This window comes from Struthio camelus, chromosome 9 (assembly GCF_040807025.1).
Source record: "Struthio camelus isolate bStrCam1 chromosome 9, bStrCam1.hap1, whole genome shotgun sequence".
NCBI lineage: Eukaryota > Metazoa > Chordata > Aves > Struthioniformes > Struthionidae > Struthio > Struthio camelus.
In genome coordinates this window covers 7,711,028-7,737,107 of record NC_090950.1, presented here as the reverse complement: position 1 = coordinate 7,737,107, position 26,080 = coordinate 7,711,028, and the positions used below count along the sequence as shown (strand labels likewise).

Below are 26,080 nucleotides of genomic sequence, written 5' to 3'. Positions count from 1 at the left end.
GAGACAAATACGTACACATTTCATAATCTGAATACTATTCATGAAAAAAATATGAAAGAAAGTGAAGACAAAATTAACTATGATGACAAAAAACAACTCAAAACACTACTGTACTTTTTCTTTAGGTTCCCAAAGACTGCAGGTCTTTGTTTCCAGTGCATGAGCTACTGTTTGGCAGGTTTCCTAAAGCACTTTGTCTATTCACTTCTTGCTACTGTGAAAATTCCCCAGCTCCCTGGAAAGAGGGCTTTGTTGGAAACTTTTCATTATCAAGGATTAGCTGTTGGTAAACCTGTGTCCCCTTTAACAGTCTGACGGGAAGTGCTGGCTAATGAAGAGCTTATTGTGGTGATGCCATGAGTGGAGAACTTAACTTCATTTTATTGCTCAGATTTCAAGCCAGGGTTCTTTGTGCTCCCAAGGACTGAAGGGAAACTGAGTCATGCCCTTTGGTTCTGCAAAAAAATTGTGGTGAGAAATCTGCTTTCCTTTCTCAGTGCCTTTGCTGAGTTTGTGATCTAAAGGTTTCATGTAGCAGGGAATTTGCTTACTGCGTGTTGACACGTTATAAAATCATCTGTGTAGACTTAAAAAGTGTTGTATCAATGACTACAGAAAGATTATCACTTGAAACATTTCCGTATAATACAGACATAAAGACTGCAGTAATGCAAGGCCTTTATGAGCCAGCTTCAGTTCATAGTGTGACTGTAAAGCTGTTTAAAGAATCAAATGTGAACCTCCTCATCCCACCTCTAGTCAGGTAGAAGAGGTGACAGACAAGTACAGGATTTACTTCTTTACTGATACACTTTCTTAAATCTCAAGACGTCCAAAGTCTTTTATCAAAGTAACGTGCTAGAAGTCTGTTATCCATGAAAAATAATTCAGTACAACTTAAATCCTGAAGAAACAGTGTTGAAAGACATCATCAGTCTGTGATGTCAAATAGGATTCTTTTGTCTCAGTAATAAATCTCACTCATTGAAACTCACGAGCCAATAGTTATATACAAAGGGAAGATTAATTGCAGTGCCAAGCTGTAACACTGTACAAAGATTTAGCCTCTTCTGCTATTTCCTGCCCACCCCTCTTCTCCCCCTCCATCCCCGAATTCAAGGCTTGTGAAGAGGTTGCATCATTTAAACAATCCACAGATACGAATTTATGTGTGGATTGGTTTTGCTCATTGCTTCCTGAACTCAACAATCTTGGCATCTATCCAAATGATTGGCACACTACCCTTGAACATGCTGTCCGAGTCATGAATACCCAAACTCAGGCAGCGGACAAGGTACATGATGCAGTGAAGGCTCAGCAGGATCAGCTGTGGTCAGCTGAAAAGCATTTCTAAACCCCCATGATGGAAGTGTGGCGAATTACAATGACACAGGGGCATTGATGCATATTAAAAATGTAAGTCAGTGCATTTGCACATGTTTGCTGCTAAATGTCCTTGGTCAGAGAATGTCTAAATTGCCAGCTGTGTCCTGTGGTTATTCATGCTTAATAGATGGGAAGAGGTAGTGTCTGAGAGGAGTGAATGTTTGCAAGAAAGTCTGATTATGGAAACATGACACACTGTCACAGCTGTTCACTAGGACTCTTCCTGTGAGTCAGTGTTTGTTACTGTGAGTATGTAGCGGAGGGGTTAACATCCAATTTGTTCATTTTTGTTACTGCATTGCGCTTAAGTTGAAAGGTGGTGGATGGAGACTACTGACATTCTGTATCTGTAGTTGGTTCCTAGCATAGACAGTAATTTCTGAAATTATCCCCACTTTCCTCTGTGTCAGCAGGAAAAGAGAAGATGCTGAAGTTTACGTGGAAGTGTTTGGAATGAAAAGGCTAACTTACATTAATTGCCCACCCCTCATAATGGAAGCTATGTGAACTTGTTATTTATAGTAATCCTCACAGGAGATGCGGCCCTACTTCTGGGTTGCTTAGAGTACATCCATACTGCATCTTGTGGGCTGCCTTGGGGCTGCTAGTGCAGCTAGCCTCTAATGCCATATGCACTGTAAGATTGCTGATACAGCTTCCTTCTGGGCCACCTTCTGGGGCACCCGGGTCCCACAGTTCAGGACACCACCATGCCAAGCATTCAAGTCAGTTTGCAGCCTGCCTGCAGTGGAGCCATGCTGTTGGGTGGCAAGCACAGCAGGCTGCTGTTACAGGAGTTCTTGCTGCTGCCTGTGAGAAGTTGCATAGACAGCTTGCAGGTGCATGTTTCTCTTGGTACGTTTCCTGATGTTGTGTCTCACCTAATACCTGCTGAAAGTCAGTTTTTCTACTGGAAGACTGATAGGCAACCAGATATAGGTAGCTGGAAGTGCAGAGTTTGCCCAGAGCGCTTCTCTGCTGCCCCCTTCTTCCCTTCATAATTTTTTATTGTAGCTATTCCAAGGTGCCTAAGGATGAAATATGTATGTATGTAATTATCTTAGAGCCTTTAAACTTCAGATTACTATCCTTTTGTTAGCCAAGCATAGTTTAGATGAGTGATTTGAAAACTGTTTTAATTATTTATTTCCTCTGTAACATTGTAAAATTTTGCTCAAAAATGTGTGGTAAATCTGATATAAAAACATCAGATTTTGATTTGCGTACTTCTAGCAATGTAGATTCCACCAAATCTCTGCTGAACCTCCTGTATTTAAACATTAACTAGTGTCAATTTTTTTGATTTCATACTTTACTTTTCTATCATTGGACATTACTCATGTGAAGTAAGTCCAGAAAAACGCTTATCTCTAAATTAGATGCTTGATGCAAAATTAGAGACTACTTTATTCCAAGATTTTAGAAACAATTCTTGTTTTCAAATTGAAAAATAATTTTACTCATTTCCCATGTGAGAAAAGTCAGAAACGCTCTCTGGCTAATGCCGATTTTGATTTAGGGAAAATCAAAGCAGAGGAAATACCACTTGTTGTAAATACATGAGAGAGGCCTCTGTTCCTCATTGACTTTCACTGTTGTTTGTAGGACTTCAGTGCAGAAGCCTTTTTATGATTCTTTTTTGGAAAATTTTTATTAGTGCCCCAGCACTAATACTCACTGGAATTTACACTAGATGCCTGCTAATCTTCAGCTCTCCAGCTGAAGACAAGACACCCAGTCTTATTCAACCTCGTAATTTATTCTTCATCTGTGAAGAGCTCGGAGCACTTTGTATAAACAGTTGTGCTCTGCTGATTTACCAGCGCTCTCTTTAGGCAGCAGCTAGAGCCTGATTCGTAATTGAAATAAGATAGTGGCTGCCTGATGATTCTCAGTGTCTTGGTGTTCCCTTGGAAACATGAAGTTCTGAGAGGCTTTCAGCAGCTCAGAAAACGATTTTTGTCATACTTGGCAGCATAGTTGCCCCTGTCCCTGAGTACTTGCTCCGCAACTGGAAAAGCTCTGCCAAAAGACCTCTTCCTTGCTGGCTTTTAAGATGACCAGTGCTCCTTGTGAAAATTCCATTTAGTTATCAGCAATTCTGTTTTATGCTGTCGGATCCTGGTCCAAAAGCTGGGTTGAGGATGAAGGTACAGTTACGATGGATTCTGTGAACGGAATGAGGTCACTTTATTCATTGTAGAGCTAACATATGAATTCACACACTCTCTTAACTTTGGCATGGAAGCCTTACTAGCAGTAAAGGAAAAAGCTATTTGTTCTCTTATGAGTTATACCTGGAGATAGCATCTCAATAAACAGCAGGAGTAGGTAGTGCTAATTTTTCCACCGAAAAGACTAATAGGAATATTTAATTCACTTGATTAAATGTGAATGCTGAAAGGACAGAATCATTGCTGCATTCATCAGGAGAGTAAAATACTTTCAGTTTAGATTGTTTGGACATATGGCCCAAGAAGTTCTGTGAGACTCTAGCAGAATTCTGCAGTGTTCATGTAGTTAAGTCCCAAACCACACAGGAAGCTTCTGTTACTCTGATGGCAGAAGCTTCACGACCTAGGCTTTCTTATTTGAAAGTGGACGTCTATATTTTCAGGGGAAATCCTAGTCTGTTAGCAGAATAACATTATCATCACATTACCATCCCGTTATCTTGTGGGAAAGCAGCATATGATGGGAATGTGATCACATCCTCCTGATATCAAAAAAGAGTTTTATTATGACATTCTATAACACTGAATAATTCTTCCAAATTTAGTCCTGTTTTAACTTAAAGGTTAAAAGAAACAGGAAAACCCTGTGCTTTGAGAAAAGGCAAGGGTTGGGTACCTGCCCATATACCCAAAAGCTTTCCTTCTTTTCCTCAAACTATCTCAATTAGTCTAATAAGTCATTGCCTCTCCATACAAACCCTGCCATACTTATGTTTGTGGACACAGCTGCATTACCATGTTACTATTTTTCCAGGCATTCTTCAAATAAGCCCAGATCCTCTTGTTTGAAGCAAGTATGCAAAGTCTCATTTTCCTGGAAGTGCTGGTCATTTTAACCCCCACTTCTGCCCTCTTTTCTTAATGCTGCCTTTAGTTCCTTTCCTCATTTACTCGGTACACTGTTTGGGGGCCCACCCTAATTCCATTTCGAATTGCCTTATGCAAACAGAACTTCTGAACCTTGTGGGAGACACATGCCCCTTTATTAGGGGCTACTATAGCATTGTCATCTCCTAGTAATAATGCCACTTATTCACCCCCGGCTGGAAACACGGAATATTAAGTAGATCAGTACATTTTTGTTTTTTTAAGACTCTGTAGCCACATAAAGCATGCGCATTTCCAAAAGATTACAGAATGACTGACCTTTAGTATCAAGTAATTTAATCTTTGGCTTTGCATGGTTCATACTGGATGAAACATTTCTGATCTTAAACTGCTCTATAGTGTTTCTCTGTTCCAACAATTAAACAAGCAACATACTGGAAACTGCCAGTGGATAGGATTTGTCTCAATGAATGAAAACAATGGGAAATGTGTTAACAATTTCCTGAATTGCCCTGTATGTGAAATGATTCTTCTTTCATGAAGAGTTTCATAAGTTTAATGGATTGAGTCCAACAAAATCTGTCATTAGTAGTATATGCTGATATGGAGTCCAATGGGAAAGCTAGGGGGAAAATAGATCTTAGCTAGATAAATAGATCACAGGTTAATGTTAAGGTTCATAACAAAGGATATCGGTTTCAAATGTGGTCCAGCCCTCCAACATAGTCCAGAAATCAGTAGTGACTAGATAGGGCCCAAGATAGTTACGAAAAGGAAGATAGTAGAGAAAGAGATATGTACTTTCAAAAACAAATGTATGACAATAAAGAAATGTGAAGAAATTGTTAAAATGCAGAGCCATGCATAAGTAGAAAGACAAAAGAATTTACACAAAGAAATGACCTGATCAGTATCTCTGGCGTACTAGGTGCTGCAAATGCTTTACCAGAAGATGCTGGTCCAGAGCCTCTTTGGTCCCAGGTTCAATCACTTAAATAGGAGAAAGAGCTCAGTTCCTAAGATAGCTCCTGTGTGCTCTGATGTACCCCAGCTCACCCTCACGCGCTGCTGGAAGTGGTAGCGTGCAAGCACGTTCTGCCAGGATTTCCAGCAGAAATTCAGCAGAATTCTCAACTGGGCCGATACAGGTGTGTTTATAGCTAGTGCTTTGCAACATAGGTAGATAAGTAGTCGCCTTATCTTTACCAGAAGAATATATAGAATTGGGGACTAATAGTTTAAAGTTTGACTTTATTTGGAAATGCTATATATTTTCCAAGGCAACAGTGGAGGATAGCCTCAATCTCTAGGATGATAATTTGGGTTTAACCATTTGACCGAATTCATGAGTGGCACACCAGATATTAAAATTCATTCTCTTCTTGGTTTATCATTCAGGGTCTTATCCTACTATCATAATTTAAAGTACAGAAAACATACAAGATATTTCTGTGTAAGTGCAGAAGTCTTCTCAAAGACCTTCTTAAAATTTGTTTTGTATTACAAACCTTATTTTACTGTCTTTTTATCTCCTGCACATATTTATGCATCAAATCTGACGTTAATTAGCAGTGGTGGTTTTCATGAAATCATATAATAGTATAGGCATTCTTATGCTACAAGTATCTTTGCTTTTCAGATGTTAATTTTGCAGTTGTGCAAGTATCTTCATTATCCTTGTCTAGTCAATTCTGTTCTTTATAAACATGCTTTGTTTGTAGTTCTATAGTTTAGACAGAACTTCTTTCTCTTTGTTTACTCTATTATTCTACTTAAGATGAATGGCAGACTTATGCGGCTGTGCTGTGTTCAGCACAATATAAGCTGTTTTAGTTGTCTAGGACTTTCCCATGCCTTTTTGAACATGTTTGTGAGTGAGTTGAAGTTATCTTGTTAATTTCCAACACCCAGAGATAAATGAGATTAAGCCAGCTCATCTGCAGCCAGGTTTCTCCCAACTTCTATACCAGTTCTTTATAAATAGCTATTTATAAGGCTGTCTTCACTTCATAACTGTTTACTTTTGCTTTTACTTACAACTTTCAATGTCTCTGCTGTTCTACAGTTGCTAATTTCATCAGCTTCTGTTTATTGATGAACCAGCTTTCTCTTTCGCACTTTCTTTACCAGCAATATATGTAATAAAAGGTCTCCTCTTTCCCCAAGCCCTCTGACTAGCAGTAACTTATTGTGTATTTACTCATGTAGCCTCTAACTTATTCTGCTTTAACAGAGTGTTTGTTCTTTCTCATTGTCTTCCTTTCTTTTCCATTTGTATTTCAGAGTTATTTTTTAGATTGCTTACTAACATCTTATCTGAGTAGACGTATACGAAGTCACACTGAACTTAACTATGCTTCAGCAGAGGAACTGTAGTCTGTTGAAAATTAAGTGTTATAACTTTACATTTTCCGCAATTGCGATACTACCCTGCTGACTACCTTTTGCTCTGGAATCTCCCCAGATTTTTTTTAATTCTTGCATGTTTACTTTTTCAAAATTCTAAGTTGTTATGCTTCTGAATTCTATGAATTCAGTCCTGACATGGAAAAAAATGATGTATATTGTATTCAGTTTTCACATAGGTCTATGCAATCACTATCACATCTAATACTGAAATCCCTAAAGCCTTCTGTTGTCCCTCATGTCCTCTATGTGAGTCAATATTTCTGATACAGGTTCTTCAGGCAAACTTGAATTGAGGTTGTATTGTTTGGATTAAAATGACTTCTGTTACCAAAGACCTATGAAAACATTTAATTTCTTGTATTTCTTATATGAGAAGGAGTTAAAAAGTGTGGCAGCCAGGTTTCTGAGACTCCTGGAGCCAGCTCCAGGATCGAGAGCTAAGCTGCTCATTTAATTTTTAGGGCACTCTCTCTAAGAACCTCAACTACAAAAATATTTTCAAATTAGCTGGTGATATTCACATGGTTTTGAAATGGGATATCATCCAGGTATTTATCTTCTGGCAAGATGAGTTAATACAGTAACTACTATAAACGCTGCAGGAGGGCTAAAAATCTGTCTGTCTGAAGTCAAAATACAACCAGCATGTAGCCAAACTCAAAGAGAAGGCAGTAAGAATAATTGGATGCTATTATGATTTTATTATTACAACCAGAGAGCCCCTTTCTGATTAACATGGAGACCTTAATTTAAAGTCATGCTATCATTGATTCTGCACAAAGGTTTGGAAGTCTTGGCAATAAATGCAGCAAGTGCTGTCTACCCACTTGTCAGAAACTAGGTGACATAGAGCAAGGTGCTATGCTAAAGAGGTGTCAGCCACCTTAGGTCAGCATGGCAAAGCTCTCCTGCCCTGAGCAGGTAGTATTTGCTCAGTGTTAGTTCCTGCTGATTTAGTCTTTCTTGGCTTACTCACAAGTGGCCCATCTATAACCAAAGCCCCACTTTCCAGTGAAGTGAAGCAGAAACATGGAAGCCACCTGTGGCCCTCACATGGCCCATACATAGTGCCAGCATTTCAGTATATGGGGCTGTTCTGCATAACCATCTTCCAAGAGAGGGCAGCTGGTGAAAGGATTGTGACAGTCTTGCCTGGCTCCGGATGGGCCAGCGGCTAATTTGATGCTAATTACTCTGTTAGTAATTTCCTCCCTAAACAGACGCCATCTCCTATGGCATTAAGCTTAGGGAATGCTTTCCGTAATTAAAGCAAAAGCAGTGTTCCCAACCCAATTCCCCACAAGATCCATCCTCACCCTTAATCTGAGCTACACACAGTACAATTAGTTATTTGTGTTTCTGAATTAGCAGAAGACTAAGCTCTAAAAATCCAATAATACATTAGAAAGACGTATTTGCAATGGGTTTATCCCTGAGCTCCATTCAGTGCAGATTTGGCACACTTCCTGTAGTCTAAGGTGTAGAGAACAGAGGAAGTCAGCAGCTATTTACACAGAGCTCAGCACTGCATCTCTTCCCTTTGTGAATGGTATGGAACCACTTTGGTGTCTAGACATAAAGAGCCTATGGTGAAAGACTACTGTAGGATCAGAAGTAAAAATAGATGACAGTTGCTCCCTGGTGTAGTACTACATGAAGAATATAGGGAATGAAGAAAAACTGATAGTGCTAAGTACTTATCCTGCCTTCCTAATGATCAAAGGAGGATGCAGTAGGAAATCAGCTACCAGACTTGGGTTGTGTCTGTGCTAGCCTGTCTCACACTCCCTGTGGCAATGATGTATGCTTTTATGGTTACAAGTTTCAGGTGATCACTGAAGACAGAGGCAAAAGTTTCAGTGTTCTTGAAAGGGAGAGAAATATCAACTCCAGCTATCTCATAATGACTAAGCTCACTAAGCTCTAATTGTGTTTCTTGCTTTTTGTCTTTTATCTCTTTCACGGTTTCTTCTTCTGCCCTCTCTTGTATATATACTGTTAGTTTCTCTGGAGAGAGAGATTTGCTCCTCTAGATCTTGTTGAGGCTGAATTCAGCAGAGGTCTCTTGTGCTAACACTAATGCTTCCTGTAGAAATAAATGGGGCTTCAGGGAAGTTGGAGCTTGGTGATGCTTGTAAATTAAATTTATTTTAAAGTTTTTATGTTGAATGCTGTGAACAATTATACTGCATAAAGAGACTGAGACATCTCCAAAGTATAAGCCTAGGGGATAGGAGCACAAATGCAGGGCCTTCATTCTCATCAGGTGCTCTCAGAGCTCGTTTTCACTTATAGACCAGGCATGGAGGCTTTCTTTGGAGAGATGAAAAATTCCACCCACTGCATTCATCTCCCACAAAAAATAGCAAAACCTTATTTATGGCCTCTTCCTCTCTCTCCAGAGATGTCACTCATGTCAAACCTGCATGTTTGCAGTTATTTCCAAAGTTTTAATAAAGACTTTGCATTGCATTGAGAGTAGGATGTACACTCAGAGCTAAAGAGGCCTGCAGCTACTTATGCCTTTCTTTTCAGGGTTTGTCTGGAGACTTCACACTTGCCTGATACCCCTTGGTTTGTGTGTGGCTGGTGTCGGATGATCAGGAGATGCATGCAAAGCAGTGGCAGTGCCATTATCTCCAGTTGACTACAGACTGAGGATAGGTCGGAATATGGGAAGGTGGGGATAAGAGGGTATGAGGAGGCCCAGTTAAACTCTAATGCCAGCAGGAGGGTGCTTGCACTTGTGGGGAAGTGAGTTCCTGTCAGTTGCCAGAGCTATGAACAGCAGAAACTTTTGTCCTTCAGAAAACCCTGCGTGGTTCCCTAATGGAGCCATGAATCGTGCAATGGCTGGCTGCTGACAAGGGAGCACGGACTGTGCTTTTCTTCCCTGCTAGGATGGCCTCAGTTCTCATGGCACAAAAGACGCTTTATAGAGACATTTTGGTGCCTAACACAGTAGCCTCTACCCTCTTCTTCCTCATGCACTGAAGAGTGAGGATAAAGCTGAATGCCTGGGTATTAAGTGGGTATTGTTCATTCCTGTGTTGAATGAAGCATGGGACTTGCAGAAAACCCTTTACGTTATATAATTAAAGACTGATTATAATATTTAAGGCAACTGCTTTATGGTCACACAAGTAGTCTTAATTCTGGTGATTCTTAATGTTTCAGAGCTTGATTTTGCAAACAATGATGTTCCTTTGACCCTATTTTATATACATAATTTTCACTTAACTCAAGAAAGTTTTTTTCACGTGGGCTGATGAATTGAAGAGCAATAGTACTGACAGCTTCTCATTTCCTCAGGGTCAGCTGCCAGTTGACTATTTTCTTCTCCCTTCCTATATCTCTGCACAGGAGTGCCAAGGAAGTACTGCAAGAAGGACTGCCAGTGAAACAGAAGAGATTACTTCTAAGAAAAGACAGCTCCACATCCAGGTGCAGAGCCTCACTGCTCTTCTATTTGAGTTGGGAACATGCTTTCATTCACGGTATAGTCAAAGGGGCTCTGTGTATCTGCAGGGATTGGAACTAATCATCTGTGTTCTAAGAGTTTAAAACAAAGTAGAGTTTCTTTTACTGGGAATTTTTGAGCATTGCAAGAAAATGTGCAGAAAAAAACTTTCCATTTCAGCATGGCCTATAGTAAGTGCCAGCTTGTAGTTCTTACAGGTATCTTTAAGGAAATGCCAGGAACATCTCTTAATGCAAAGCTAATTTTGTGGAGAAATCATTCTGCCAAAGTAGGACAATACTAAGTATACAACTGTAACTTTACTCATTCCTCATATGTATTATGATACTGAATTTCGATGGATTTTTAATTATGTGAGAGTAGACTACATGCCCTATACAATATAACCATGTAATTTAATGACTCACCTGAAGACAATGCAACCTTAAAGTGCTCAGCCCTTTCTGGGATTTTGTCCCACATATATACAATAACTACAACTCGAAAGCTCAGAGCAGCTGTGTAAATTTTTTGCATAATTGTGAGCTGTTTGAAGGTAAGTGGTCTTTGATTCTGTCAAACTACCAGTTTCTAAAACTGATTCCTTTTTTCAAATTGCATGGAATTGATCTTGGATAAGTCAGTGACTCAGACATTGTACCTGGAGCCATGTTTGATGGCAGTGTTGCTAGCTTATTTCATTAATTTGCCAGGTTTATTATGTAGACATGTTTTGTGAAGGTTAATAATGCTGGCAGAGCACTCACCCCCTTTTGTATAACTCTTGTGCCCCCCACATCACAGGATTTGAGCGCCTTGTAGTCTTTGTGTTTGCTGTTTCAGCATAGCAATTCAGGGAGGAACAATTTTCCCTTTGGAAAAGCCGAGCAATTGGGAAGGTAGAAGTCAAATGCTATATCCAGATCAGTTTTAGGCAGCAATAAGTACCCAAGTCAAAGATGTAAATCTTCAAAGCTTCTGCTCAGTTACTGTCAGCTCAGGGAGCTCAGTAAGTTCTCCAGAAGTGCCTCAGCGTATAGTGGAATTCATAAACTAAATAGTCTTCTGTTCATCTCACCTGAGGTGCTTTATTTAGTCAATATTTTTATGGGTTTGGGCTTTGCATACAGTGAAAGACCAGGCAGGTGATGCTGCCTTCACCCTTTATACATAGCTCAGTAGTTAGAACACTCAGTCAGGACACAGGACACTTGCCTTTGATTTCTTTCCACCATGTGGGAGTTAAAACCTGTGTTTCTCACTCTCTGGAATAATAAATACTCTTGCCCTCCTAGCTTAATCATACGTTGAACTGTTCTGCAGTAGTTCAGACTGTTCAACTCTCTGTTGAAGAGTTCAACTGTTTTGCAAGTGTTCTTGTACCATCACACTGAAACTGTTCTACTCTGCCTCTGCATGTGGTGATAAGGATCACCTGGGACCAGGAAAAAGATCAAGTGAGAACATGGCTCTTCAGTGGTTAGCACCTTGGGGGTTTAGGTGGAAGGGAGGAAGGAAGATGGGACAGCTACAATCCAGTCAGTCTCTGCTTAGTTGCTCTACTTAAAAGCATGGTCTAGTGTCTCCCATCTTGCTTCTTCTCTGTTTGTTATTACATCTACATTCTTCTCAAAGTCATAAAGTACCTCAGTTTCCATATGTGCATCTTTCCCTCTTCCTCTAATCTGGCTTTTGTCTGTCTGCTGCCAGAAGTGTTGAATGTAAACTGCAGCCAAGCTTCCTAGCTGTAAAAGTGACTTACAAGAATATCTTTATATTGTTCTTATTTGAAATAAATGAACTTTACTGCAGATGAACTTGCAATGAAAATGACAGTAAATTTGGGACTGTAGAAGCATTTGGCCAGTGAAACTTCATTCCACCATGCTCCCTTGCTTCCCAGGCTTGCAAATGCAGGCATTCACAAATCACTTGGTTGGCAATGTTCCCTCTCTAGCTAAAAGTAACTCATCACATGAGGCCAATTGCACTGTCTAGGGAGGAGCAAGTCAGAGAGCTGTTATCTGTGACTGCATGCCGTTCTGTGTGGAGGTCTTGGAGGGAGGCTTATGTTCAGAAGAAGCCCAATTTAGAACACAAATAAAAGTGAAAAATAGATCTAGTCCTTTAATTCCAGGTAAGGTTAAGGGGAAAGTTGACAGCAACTTGCTGTCAGAAGCTTGTTTGTGAGCTTATGTCCTTTTCTAGCATGTACCAATTAAAGGTGATTAATATGCAGTCTCTTTGTTTGAGTGAAATTTAAACAGCATGCAATTTTCTCTGGCAGTTTAGTACATGTGAAATACTCTGCCGAACTCTGGAATTTCATGCTGCAGATGCATAAATGCATCCCCTTCTCTATACTCTCGTAACAAGAACACGAATACCAGCCAACACCCAGTACAAACTTGCCTTTGAAAAGACAGAATGGCAAAACTGGTTTCATAGGGTTCCCCTCTGAGAGAATACCATTCTTTAAACATCCTAGATATTAAATGCTCATTGGAAAATTAAGTAGTAAAACAAGCTTGTGTATATGTAAAACCAGTTATAGAAACCAGCTGAATTATGAACCAGCTGCTTGCTTATGAACAGTCTTAACAACGTGGTGTTTTTCACATAACGAAGTCATTTCTGTTTACTTTTAACATGGGAGGTGACTGATCCTTTCCTGTTGGAAAGGTATAGCAAGTGTTTGGGAAGATGTGGACCATAATGTTTCCAAAAGCTGAATGGCTTCAACTCACCTCCTTTGTTTAACAGGAAAGATGCTTCAGGTATTGCAAAGAACACTGAGAATCCCTTGAGCACAAAGAGAATATTTGATATTCCTGACATTACAAAAGAATAGAGTAGGAGAGTGTTCCTATTTAAAATTCTAAACTTTCTGTAAGTACGGGCTTCTGTTTGAAAACAGAGTCCCATAGGTAAACTGAAATGACAACTGAGACATCAGCCTTTTGGTATAGATTTAAGAACCTATCATTAGTATTCATGTTTGAAAGTCTGGACGGATACTTACAGTTTCTCCAAATATCTCTCCTCTTAAAAGGAAATTAGATATTAATTCAAACCTGCTATGGATATTTATGGTTTACCAAAGTTAGGATTTATATGGAAATTATGGTTTCATTTATATTTAAGGCTTCCTAAGCAAGTAGATTTTCCTGGAGTGGTGCTGAGTATCAGTGGAGTCTTATATGTTATGTATGCTGAAACCACATCAGATATCCTGATATCCAGATACTCTTCCTTTCATTGATTTTCAGGAAATGGAAGGTGTGGGCTCTCATCACCTTACAATAACGGGCTCCAGAAATAATTGTCATCGAAGATGAGATGTGCCATGCAAGCCTATGTAATACAGAAAAGGTTGTGGAGGAAATGAGATTGTTTTTAAGTGCTGATTTTCATAATGGTTGTCCAAGTGGCTATTACCTATGAAATCTGGGATCCTTAGAACTGAAAGTACAAGTACTAATACTTGAGATAAGGCTTGCATGGATTAAAACCAGGGGCAGATTCAGTCTTCTATTTGGTTTGAACTACTGATAGGAGAATAAGAGGCCATACAAAAAGCTGTGCTGCAGTGGCTGGCAGAAAAATGAGTAGGGTGTAGAAATAGATAATACAGTCAGCTTTACTGCTCCTCTAACATTTCCTTCATTAGAAAATAGGAGCAGTGAGTTACTTACATGGAGATATCATCTAAATGGAGATACTTGAAATTTTCAAACAAATTAGCAGATTTAGGACTAATAAAGTTGACTGCAGGAGACAACTGAAAATGGATTTGTTTACTTGATGAAAAGGTCCTAGGATGAGATAATTGGTTGTTAGTTAATTTAATGAGACAGATGACACAGCTATTTTTCTAGATGCACGTATGACCTTGGTCAGTTTACAAACCAGAATCAGTTTTCCCAGTTTGAAATGGAAGTGTCTAGAATTTATTTCATCCTGAATGAGTTGGATTTACTGTCATTTTCATTGCAAGTTTATCTGCAGTAAAGTTCATTTATTTCAAATATATGAAAGCCTTTGTTTCGTATTATACAGTAGTTCAACAAAATGGGCAGCTAGTGGTAGAAGATTTTTAAATATTACTTTAACAGTTGGCTTAGCATTGTCAAAACATGAAGCAGCATACTGCTTTCCTGATATATCAGTCCTGTCCTAGGAAATGTAAATGCAAGTGAACTTCTATTTCTAGAAAAGATTGTTGAGATCCTTATAATGAGGTTTTCCAACAAAATAGCACATAGCATAGGTGAGAAAAAAAAGCAAGTACATACTTTTAACATTAATTTACATTGAAGGAAAGATATGGCCAAGGGAGAAGACGATAAAAAAGAAATTGGCTTCTTTTCACGATAGTCTATGGGTTTCACTGTCCTGGAGCTGTCCAGCTGGTTCTCTGTGCGTGGGGCAGATGAGAGATGACAGACTTAATCTTATTTTGCTTCATGCTGGTGACTCATTTGAGCTTTAGTACATGTGTTTTGAAGTCCTGTAATTAAACAGCAAGGACTCAAAGGGCACAAGGAATGACATACCATGTAAGTCACTGGAGTGGTGTTTCCAGCATGGCTTGGTATATAGCTGAGAGCCTGAGAAAACTAGGTCTTCTAATTCGGTATCCTGTGTAAGCACTTGCATATTTTCTTAGAACCTTTTTTTTGACTGCATCTTACTTTATAAGAAAGAAATAGCTTTGTAGACAGCCAAAGGTAGCATCTGGCAGGCCATTAGGCTAGTAGCTAACCCTTAATGACTCAGAAAAAAAATTTATGTCTTGCCCTGATTTACTGGTAGATCATGCACAATCAAGCTGACTTTCAGTTCGATTACTAGTGCCAGGTATGCACAAACAACATAAAGACTGTGACACAGGTGTTCTCTCCCAATTTCTTCTTTGCAGTTTGAAACGTTTCCATTTCTTGCCTGAACTGCACCGTTTGGGACTGCGTTGTTCCTTATCTCCACCTTTCCTCCTCATACTGCTCCTTGGAAGGAGTTTTTTCCAGGTTACTTTTGCAAGACAGGTCCAGTGCAGGGGAAGGGAGCAGAAGTAATAATCAAAGCGCACGTAGTATTTATAGACAAGTGTGTGCAAACTTGAACTTGCAAGTACACAGCAAGGTGTTAATGCGCAGTCAAATGCAGACCCAAATATGCACATTGTCTTACACACACAGCGGAAAATATTTTTAAACTATTCTTCGTAGCAGTGCTTGAATTTCTTTTCTTTGTGCCTTGAGCTCTCAAAGGGATCTAAAACATTTAAGTAATGGCAGAGTTGGGCAAAAATAAAATGCAACAGATCATCAAAATTGGCTAATTTTTAGAACTTGGATTTCCAGATCTTTAACTTTTTCTAACAAATGACTGCTGTTTAAGGTGTTTAGCCAGAGGGTCTCATCCCCACTTCTGGCTCACAGAGTAGCCTGGCATTTATGAGTTCATTTAAGTGTATAGTGCTCTGCATCTCTGACTTTCTCCATTGCTTAGACCAGCCAGATCCAGTTTTCCTCTCTAGAGGCATGTCTTAACTATTTTATTTTGAACTCACTGTCAGCATTTCTTAGATTTTCCATTTTTTTGTCATGGAAAATTGCTATGAGAAGGTCTCAAAATTACAATTCAATTATTGCAGTTCCTCTTGGAAGCCAAAAAAATGAAGGCTTTTGTAGATGGGGGAATGGAATTCATTTTTTAGTCTTTATTGTTCCAATCTTTTACCCTCAGTTATCCCTGGAGAAGTTACAGTGCTACCTAAGTTCTGGGTTAAGTGAGTCTTAGTGAGCGTAATTAATTGGTACTTAGCAAATCACACTGGTTTTTTTATTGCCCTTCTATGCTAGAATCCACCTGGATTGCACTTATCCTGGAACTGCTTGCCTCAAAGAACAGGAATGGTAGTTACTTGAAATGGCATCCCTTTTCAATTCTCCTTGTTATTTTAAACAAAATGTTAGCTTCTCTTGCTAAGCATAACATTGGCTGTAGTTTGTTGGAGGACGCTGGTAGGATTAAAACTGAACAGGCTTTACTGCTTGCTTTTATTTTACCAAAGCCAGATGTGCACTGTGCTTGTGAGGAGTGGTGGCATGGAGAAGCAAGGCTGGTGGAGTGTTCCATTTGCTAGGAATGTATCTGGCCTGTCTTCATCCCATTTTTTTAGTAGGATCTAGTAACTCTCCTTTGCTACCTTGAGTCATCAAAATGTACCTTAGAGAAGCTTAACTTCTCAGCAAATTAATTGTTAGTCAGCTGGCTGAGAGTGGGGACATCTAGGCATGTGGGCTCTTCTGGACTGATGGCCAAGAAGGGTTACAGCAGAACCTAACAGCAAACATAAATTGTGTCTCCTTCTGCCTTGACATTAAAGAGGGAGCAAATAGTTGGAGTCCTGCAGTATCTGGAAGAAAAGACCAATGTTTCTGACCCTCTAGGCCAAAGAATTGTCTCCACTCAAGGTGGTGAGGAAAGCTTTAAAAGCTTTACATTTTTGGGGAGGGGTGGGGGAGTTGAAAGCTTTAGTAACCAAATTTATATCTGTATACATCCATTAGTGAGCATTTCTCTTCTGACAATCGCAGCTCCTTTGGGGAAGATTTTATCCTTCTCTTAAAGTCAGTGTGACAAGCCTAGATATTTGGGCAGTGACTGGGAGGTAGAACTTGACCCATAGTGAACTTGAAAAGTTACTATCTCAAATATCTCAGATTCGTGAATCTAAAGAGTTCTCATTGCGAACAGATGTGAAGAGGCACGTGCTTTCCTATGAAGCACATCCCTTTTCTGTTCAGACAAACTTAACACTGTCTCCTGAATCGTGACATCATCTACATAAAACTCAACAATGCAAATAACCAGAAGGGGAGTGAATGCTAGTTCCTGTTCAGTAATGTAAATTTGTCTGTTTCTTTGTGTTTGGCATTTAACAAGTGCAAATATCTGTTGGACTTCAGCAGGTAGAATTAAGAATACAACGTCAAAACCTTATAATCTGAGTAAAATGCAAGTGATAACAAGAAGATAATATTGGCAAAATTCCTACATTGCAAAAGCTGACTATGTAGACATTATATGACAGATGTTCTAGGGGCAACTGCACACTCAGTATGCAGCTTAGCAGTTTAAGACTGCATCACAGTTTTGGCACTGTGATGAACACGCTGCTCTGCAATCTGAGCAGTAGTGAACGTGTCCATTTTCAGGTGAGTCTGTTTGTCCAAATTCTATCCATAAACATGCAAAGGTGCTTCTGTTAGCTTGTAGTTTATAATGTAACTGGTAACATGACATGGTCAGTGTGCATCTCTCCATATTAATTCTTGGGTTTAGCAGGGGGCAGGAAGCATATGTTTGCCGAACTCACTGGGAGTCCTGATAGAGCCTTGCATGTTGTCAGAGAGCATAGCCTGCATGAGGAGGGAGTGGCTACCAGAGATTCTTACCACCTCTGGAAAGCAGCACATTGAGCCTTCTAAGGTGAAGCCTTCTAAGGTGAAGAGCTGAAGACTTTTCTTAACTCTTCATTAGTTCTTAAAAGCCTAGCCATTAGAACTGGCTTGATTTGCACTTGGGAAAACATTTCTGTTTCTTACTGTTGTCCAGAGCAGAGAAAGGTTGAATCTTGGAATCAGGAAGGTAACTAGAACAAAGCTGTATTTTGCTTCTTATGGTGTTGGAACGAGGCTAATGGTCTTTGCACTTGGACAGAAGTTAGCAAGTATTTGTGTCTCTGCTCCTCTGATAGGGCTAGCTATCACACAGCAACAATTCTCAGCCTCTCTTGATTTGTACATACCCTGGCTTTTCTTAGCCACTTTGAGAACTAGAACCCTGCAGAACCAGGCTGCCTATCCACATGCTGTGCCTTTTGCAGCTAATGGTCTATATGCACTGCAGCTACAGCAGAGGTTGGCTATATGTGGTAGTTTTACCCTACCTGGAATGAATAATAGTCATGAAAGTGCAGTGGCCTGATTTCCTAAGTGGACTCGTACAGGCTGTGCTGAAGTGCACGTAGTCTCACCTTTATTACTATTGCAGCATCAATATAACCTCACAAGTGCAACCTTGCTCTCATATAAAGCAGGGTGGTATTATAAAGGGTGAGTAGAGGCCTGATGATTCGATGTGTTATCTTTTTAACATATGTGTTCAGTTTTCTAAGATGTGTCTGACATGGACTGTCCCAGATAGGAAATAGGGGAAGAGTAAAATTCCTGGTGGGATGCAAGATCAGCAGCAGCAATATGGTTACAATTAGTCTCTTTCCATTCCACATATGTATCGCTTGTTCACACTCCAAGTGCTACATGGAGTTCTCCAGTCCTCAACCATATCACTCCAGTGGATACAGGAATGACTAAGGGCACAACAGGCAGAAAATCAGCAGTTAAGATGCATCTGCAGTACCAGTTGTGTTCCCCACAGTGCTGATCTGTGGCTAGGGCTGAATTCTTAGCTATTAGTTTAATAGACTCCAGCTGCAGAGTCAGTACACACATGGTTAACGCTTGGAACACATAGTAAATATATGACTGACTTGAAACAGCTCAAAGATAAATAGTATGAGGTTTTGGTGCCTGAGCCAGAGATCCCCATGGATGGTCTAGTGCAGTATCAGTTCTTCAGCTGTAACTGCATTTGTTCAGCTTAATTCCCTCGCTAAAAGAGCTTTGTTTTTGTTTCATAGATCTGTTAATTTGTTCTTGAAGGCAGTACTCAAGAAAACTAAAGGAGCAAGCTGGGCTGATGCTCTGAACTTTGCCATCCCTTTCTCCTGCACCCAACTGTTCAAGCCTGTAGCAGCTTCTGCTGTTCCAGTTTTAGTCTTCTTTTCTACTGTCTCAGCTGTTTTCACTGAATAGCGTACATTGCAATCTTGTCACATGAACTACTGAGAGTTGCTGGAGCCTATTCTACTGCTTAATTCCCAAATAAGTTAATATCTCCAATTAATGTGGTTTTGGGGGCTTTTGACAGCTGCCCACAGAGATGTTGCTATTTGACATCTATAGTATGGCTCAACTCCCAGGTCATGGCTTGGGTAACAACTGGTAGTAAGTTGACAAGAGGAATGAATGCTAGTAATATGTAGCTTTAACTCTTGCCAAGTGCCGTGCTAGAAGAGAGATGCACGCTTTCTTATTTTAATTGGATACTTTTTCATCTTTATTGGACCATTTGTGTCTGGGAAATTTCCAGGAAAAGAGCTATTGGTAGACATTGAGCAGCACCTGGGGTTTTCAGTAGTGGGTAAGTACCTATACCAAGCAACAAATACGCAGCTGAGAAATGGGATGTGCTTGGCCTCCACATGGACTTCAAGCCAGTTCTGTAGAAAGGTGGAAAGTAGAAGCCTTGAACACAACCCACTTGGATTCTCTGCCAGGAGAACAAACTAATGAGTTCTCTCCCATAGAACAAACAGATTGCTGATTGAAAGACAAGAATTCACAGATAGATGTGAAAAAAATGCTCTGTTCAAAAGAGCCAAATCTAGCATGGAGGAGTGAAAAATGGAAAACCCAGGAAATCAGAGAATACAGCACTGCAGGAAAAACATACAAGAGACTGACACAGTGAAGAGATGTTGAAGATAGTGTAGAAAAAGCATGCTATGATATCCTGGAAGAAGTGCTGCCAGACCAAGCAGGCAGGAAGAAGGAAAGCAATCATAAATTTGTATTAAAAATGTAGAGGAATGTGTTTTCTTGTTCCTGAACACATAACAGGGCATTGCATTGGACCCTGTGCTTACAGCCTAGAAGGCTTGTATGCTTGCATGTAATACTTTCCACTGTAAATTGTACCAATATAGAACAGCAATGGCATACTTTGTCTATGGTATGTATGTACAGTCTAATTATTTCTGCAACTAGTGGGAGCATTGCTACAGCACCGTGGCTGAAAATATGTTGGTTAACAAAAACAGCATTTATACCTTAATCAGAGGAATAATCATACCAAGAGTACAAGTACCTTTCTTTTCTCCCTCAGTTTTCAAAGTAGCGCTTGACTGAAGAACTAGCTGTATCTCAAGTAACTAACCTTGTGATGTCACCTACTCCGGGAAGGAAGCTGTAGACTTTCTTGCTCCCCAGTGACCAGCTGTGGGATCTCATCACAGCAGTCAGTATTTTGTGGGAATTTCTGTTGTGTGTGTACTGTCTATTCCTGGAATGGTTTCCAGGGAGTTTTTGCTCCAGAAAAAGCTCTCCATAAAGTACTCTGCTTCTGCAACACATATTAAACCTCCTGGATTAGAAATGTGAATGCTGTGAGCCCCTGAAATAGTATCATTGTCCTAACCAGAAGCTATCACCTAAATAAAGAGTATTCTCTTACAAGAGCTGCCCAGAGGCCTGTTGGTGGTGAGAGAGTCTGGCCCTCAAAGTGGTATCTATCTCACACTAGACAAGGACTCTGACCCGAAAACAGTCTTTTAATAACCTTGATATTAGCTCTTTTAATTGTCATTTTCCCATCAGACTGATGATACCTGCTGCAGGTTTATGTCTTTCTGTCTATGTACCTGATGTCTTGACACTACAGCTTTAGTCCTTCTGGTATCAGTGTGTCTCTCCTTACTGCAGGTACCAGCACTTTCTGTGGGCTGATGCAAAGAAAGTAAGGTGGATTTTGCACATAGCGCAGGGTACATTGAGAGTGATGGGTTGGATTCTCATTTGCACCACTGATTCCTGGCGAGGCAGAGGAGGTTTTAATGGCCAACTTGAACCCGAAAAAAAGGCTATAATTTTTAGGCAATTGTCAGAAGTTAATGAATAACTTTTACAATACAAATTGCAGAAATCTACTTTGTTACATCCTGTCCTTTTCCTCAGTTCCCCCCTGGTTTGCTTGTGATACCACCCACCTGCCTTCTACCTGCCCTGGGGGTTGCGGGGAATGCTAGGTGGAGAGGCCAGTCATGCTGCTTGTAAGTAGCTTAATACCCGCAGGACTTCCCTCCAGACAAAGGAAAAATTTGCCAAAGCCTATTCTTGCACGGCATTCAAGTTCTTGTTTCTTTGGATCTTGTTACTTAGCATCTTTGAGGGCAGAACCGTTCTTTGGGACTTCAGTATTAGTGTTCCGGTCTGTTCTGGACCTCGAAAATTCTTTCTAGAAATACTATTTGGTATTTGTTTCACTGGCTTTATTATGGTCAAAGGCAACTCTTACCCAGTTGCTTTGTAGCTCTTTACAGCAGAGGATAAACACGAATGAGATTTTCTAAAACCATAGTAATCGCTCCCTATTGGACTAGGTTACTGGGCATTTGGTTCCACATTGCCTGTGCCTCTAGTTTACAAGAGTATTTTGAAGAACTAACCAGCTCTGAATGCACCCTCTAATGCTATGTTTAGATTCACAGCAAGGCTGCTGTGAGAGTATGTCACAACGTGGGCACCACCTTGAATGGAGGTGTCAGGCTGGGCCAAAAATATCTTCATCTGCGTGTGGGTATGGGACTGAGCATGTGGTGACAGCAGTGACATTCCTTCTCCCTGTGGCCGTGCTAGCGCCTTCCTGAGCATGCGGTGGCGGTAATCACTGCTGGTACCGTTACTGACCAAATTTGTAGCTTCGTCTCAGGGTTAGACCCATGGCTTTCACTGCTTAAGTTTTCTTTATTCTTTTTCTTCAGAGGCTAATAATTATAACTAGCTCTTACACTGTCCTGTAAAACATAGCGTAAGAACTGCTAACTTAGTTGCTGTTTGCTCATATGCGGAAGTAATGGGATTTGGTTGGGCAATGGTGGCCAGTGTTGGTGCATGGAGATTTCTGGCTTAGACACACAAATGTTTACCCTGCTGAGAGCTGAGGCTGTGATAAAGCACAGAAATAACTGTCTCAGCCCCTAAAATTTCTGTTTCCCATTGGAAGCCCAGAATCTCTGACCTTCCATAAAGATAGTAAACTTAAATGCTTTAATTACAGGAGAGAAATTCAGAATGATTTGAAGAATACTTGAACCAACATGTCAGGCTGCATCAGGAGGTACATTTTTATGATAATGGGAATCAAATGAACTGCCTGAGGGCAAATAAGCAATTACACAGGAGATGAAAGTATCTGACTTGATCATTCAGAAATTAGATGAGAAGACCTGTTTGGTCACTTAAGTCAACTTGCCCAGGCAATTAGTGATGGCTGCCTGCAGCATGTCATTTGACATGCTGAAAGTCTTCATTGCTGGAGCTTTTTGTTTCCAGTTGCAGCATTTCAAAATATGAGAGTTTGGAAATATAAAGTATGGCTCCACTAAACAATGTTAAACGCCTTTTTTTTTTTTTGTTAATAAGGGTCATTTATGCCTTTACTGGTCTGAAAGCAATGAAATCTCTAGGCTTTTTACTCTGAGGGAAAGACAAAGTGGGGCACGAATTGTTATTACGTAGCTAATCACCATCCTGAACTACTGCCCCCTTCCTGGAAGCACTGGAGTAGCTTCTTGGAGTAATCTTACCAAAGCACAGGATGCTTTCAGGAAAGGCAAGAAGGCAGTTCCTATCTCCATCCTCACTTTTGTGCTAAGCTGTATGCACACAAGACTTTTCATGTTTAAATTTTGCAGCCATAAACCTGGAATGATATCAGTATATTTTCTACCATTAAGTTGGTCTGGAAACCGTCATGATAGAATCTACTTAATATCCAATTATGTTGAACTAACCCTAGTGAATGGTACATGAAGTTAAATAGTCAAATGACGGGAAGAAGAGATTTCCATGGATACAGTGCTGGGGTTTCAGTGCCGTTTACCTGCCTTTTGAAAATCTCAGCCTCGATGCCCTGCAGGATTTTGATGCCTAACGTTAGACAGATGTGTTTGCTTCAGGCACCCCATATTGCCTGATATGCTAAAGGCACCATCACTAGGGTAGGGTCTTCCTCAAGTTTTGCTCAGTGTCAATTTAAGTAGTAATTTCTGAGTGTGGTGGGAAATGGCAAAATAGATTTTATTTTGTGTTTCAGACACAATTTTCAGCTGCTGTTCTTTAAAAAGCAGAAAAGGCATGCAGCTTTATATATTACAGCGTACCAGTAGGAAAAGTGTGAACAGTGGTTGGCCATGGGCACTGGGGGATTAAGTGCTGCATGCAGGTACCCAAGAGAATAAATCTCCATAGATCAAATGGAACCTCAGAATTGTACAGTATAAAAAATGAACACCACAGTTTTGCAAGCAAAATTGCATGTTAATACATAAAATTGTATGTTAAGGGATAGTCTCCTCACTCAGGAAACGGTGGAGAAAAAGAGAACCTGGACTCTGTAGTAATGAACATCTGGGAGCCCACAGTTTGCTTCTAATGTTAAAGGTGTTAAAGGTAACTAAGAAAAATAGTCTGTTGGCAGTAGGCTGATGTGCTAGAAAATGGAAAATTTTAGACATCAGATTTTTTTATAGATTTACAAATCAAAGTTATTGTCAGTGAGTTATTCAATAGATGTAGAATAAAGCAGGAGGGGAGATTTTGTTAGCCTTCTGCATGCGTCATAACACAATTTATTTCAGGTTGCAGATGTCAGGGAGCAGCAAGGGCCGACTCCTCCCTAAGGGATGGTGAGCCAGGAGGGATAACAGCCAGCAGGGCTGCGACCTCATCAGCCAGGGCCCAGTCCCACAGTACGTGAATGAGGCAAGCAGGGCAGACCCAGAGATCACGGCCAGGTTCAACCAAGAGCTGAGATCATAAGGCAAGCTCACAGTGATGAGGCACATCTGAGGTCAAACCAGGAAGTCCATCCACAGGTTAGGGTCAGGATCAGATTTCAGATTTTTCTGACTTCTATCTTTTATGTGTCCATGGTGACAAAGCAGGCCCAGGTTCAAGCCAGGGTCTGGATCAACAGGGTCCATAGCCAGGCATGGACAGGACTGTGGCTGAACCAGAGACCAGGACTCCTGTAACACAGCTCAGGCTGTTACTGAAGGCCCAAGGCTGAGCTAAAATGGCTTGGCCCATGGACAGGTGGGTGTGGGTAGAGGCCCTCAGGTGAGGCCATTAAAGCTTATTTGCGCCCTCAGGGCCCTGATCAGAGATTCTCTATAATGCTGCTATGTCTTTTGAAGACATAGTGCACGTGTTTCTCGGGAAGGTAAAGACATTAGTAAAGCTCCATAATGGTACGTTGAGATGCAGATTCACAAAGGCCTGATTTGCTAGAAAGTTTCTTGACGTTTCTCTGAAAGACAGCAGACTTGTTAAGATATTAGTTGTTTTTAAAGAATGACAGGATTAATGGAATACTTGCAACCTGAACATCCTATTTGGTGGAACAGAATGAAGTACACCAGACCAAGAAATGTCACAGGCTCTGAGGAACAGAACTCAGCTGATCTACAAAAAAGGAACTTGGTGTGAAGGTTAAAATCCAACCTGTTGTTAAGTCCTTATTTCCCACCTGTAAACAAGTAAAGCATGGAAGAATAGGGTGAATTGTGGGCAGTATTTGCCTTGAGTTTTAACATTAATTTTAGTTATAAGGAACAGAAAAGGCAGCCAAGTTCTTGGGACAGCCCCCCTAGGACAGTGACACTGACATGTTTCTACTATGTTACTTGCAACACGGGCAATTCTATATGTAGTAGAGACACTTGTAGATAAAAATCACGGAGCAATAAACTGGCTCTTCATAGCCTTGGGTTGGTTCTTGTTTAAAATCTTTAATTCTTCATATGTGACTATGGCCTTATTTTCTTTTTTATTTGTAAAAAAAAAAACAAAAAAAAACCTAAGGCATCACAGATTTGGACTAGTTTTGTGGGCATTTCCTTCTTCAACGCAGACAGTCAGACATCAGGACTTTGCTAAAGAATGCTTCAGCCTGAACCTTATAAACACAGAGCCAATTGAATCAATAAACATGAGTGGCATGCAGGAAAAATAAATCTGCTTGCAATTTCTTTAATAAATAATGTATTAAAAAAAGACACTAACTTCAGAATACATCACCAAAAATAATCCTTAAAAATAATTGAAACTTCAGTATTACCAAATCAAATCATTGAAAACCTATTTTTTAAAAAAATGATATTGGCTTTTTAATTGTTGTTGGGTTTTGAGACTTTTTAGAATTTGTGTTTGCAGTTTTCCTCCAAGTCTGTGGGCTAAATGTTTATCTAAACAGATTGCTGTATATATATATATATATATATATTACTGACAAATGTATGTCTTTTAGAACTAAGATTTAAGGGAAAACACTCATTTTACCCATGAAATCATAAGACCTTGCAGGACAGAACTTTTTTAAAGCCATACCGTCATTTGACAATAGGTGCAAAATACGCAAATCAAACCACAGACTGTATTGTATTTGCAGACTTATGTTGCAACTTATAAATTATTGGCCTGGTTTCTAACAAGTTAGGCGTGCCTTTCCTTGTGACTGTGTATTGTTAAATTACGCTGTTCCCGCAATGGCAAAAAATTGTGTGCCTGGTAAAATACAGCTTACTACTCTAAAGCATTTGATTTATGCATAAATGTCTTATTTGCATGTGCTACCAAAATAATAATATTTCTACTTAAAATAAACTAATAAAAATAACATCTGCTGGAAGCTGTAGAGGAGTTTGTAGTATTGCAAATCCTAGGAAAGTAGTAGATGTACTTAATGGCGGGTGATGTCATAGGGATCCCCTATTGCACAGAGTGGGTCAAAAGATATGTTTCATGTTAGAGTTGGAGTTAGTTTTTGGAGATCTTGAAACACCAGCTGTGGT

At 40.0% G+C, this 26,080-nt stretch overlaps 1 protein-coding gene across 1 annotated transcript in view; it reads left to right on the top strand.

Annotated features, from left to right (window-relative positions):
• Nucleotides 1-26,080, top strand: part of ARHGEF4 (Rho guanine nucleotide exchange factor 4) — a 232,115-nt gene that overhangs the window by 26,645 nt on the left and 179,390 nt on the right. The window contains exon 3 of the mRNA XM_068953975.1: nucleotides 10,221-10,301. Coding sequence (XP_068810076.1) covers nucleotides 10,221-10,301 — 81 coding nt within the window. The remainder of the gene's footprint in view (nucleotides 1-10,220; nucleotides 10,302-26,080) is intronic.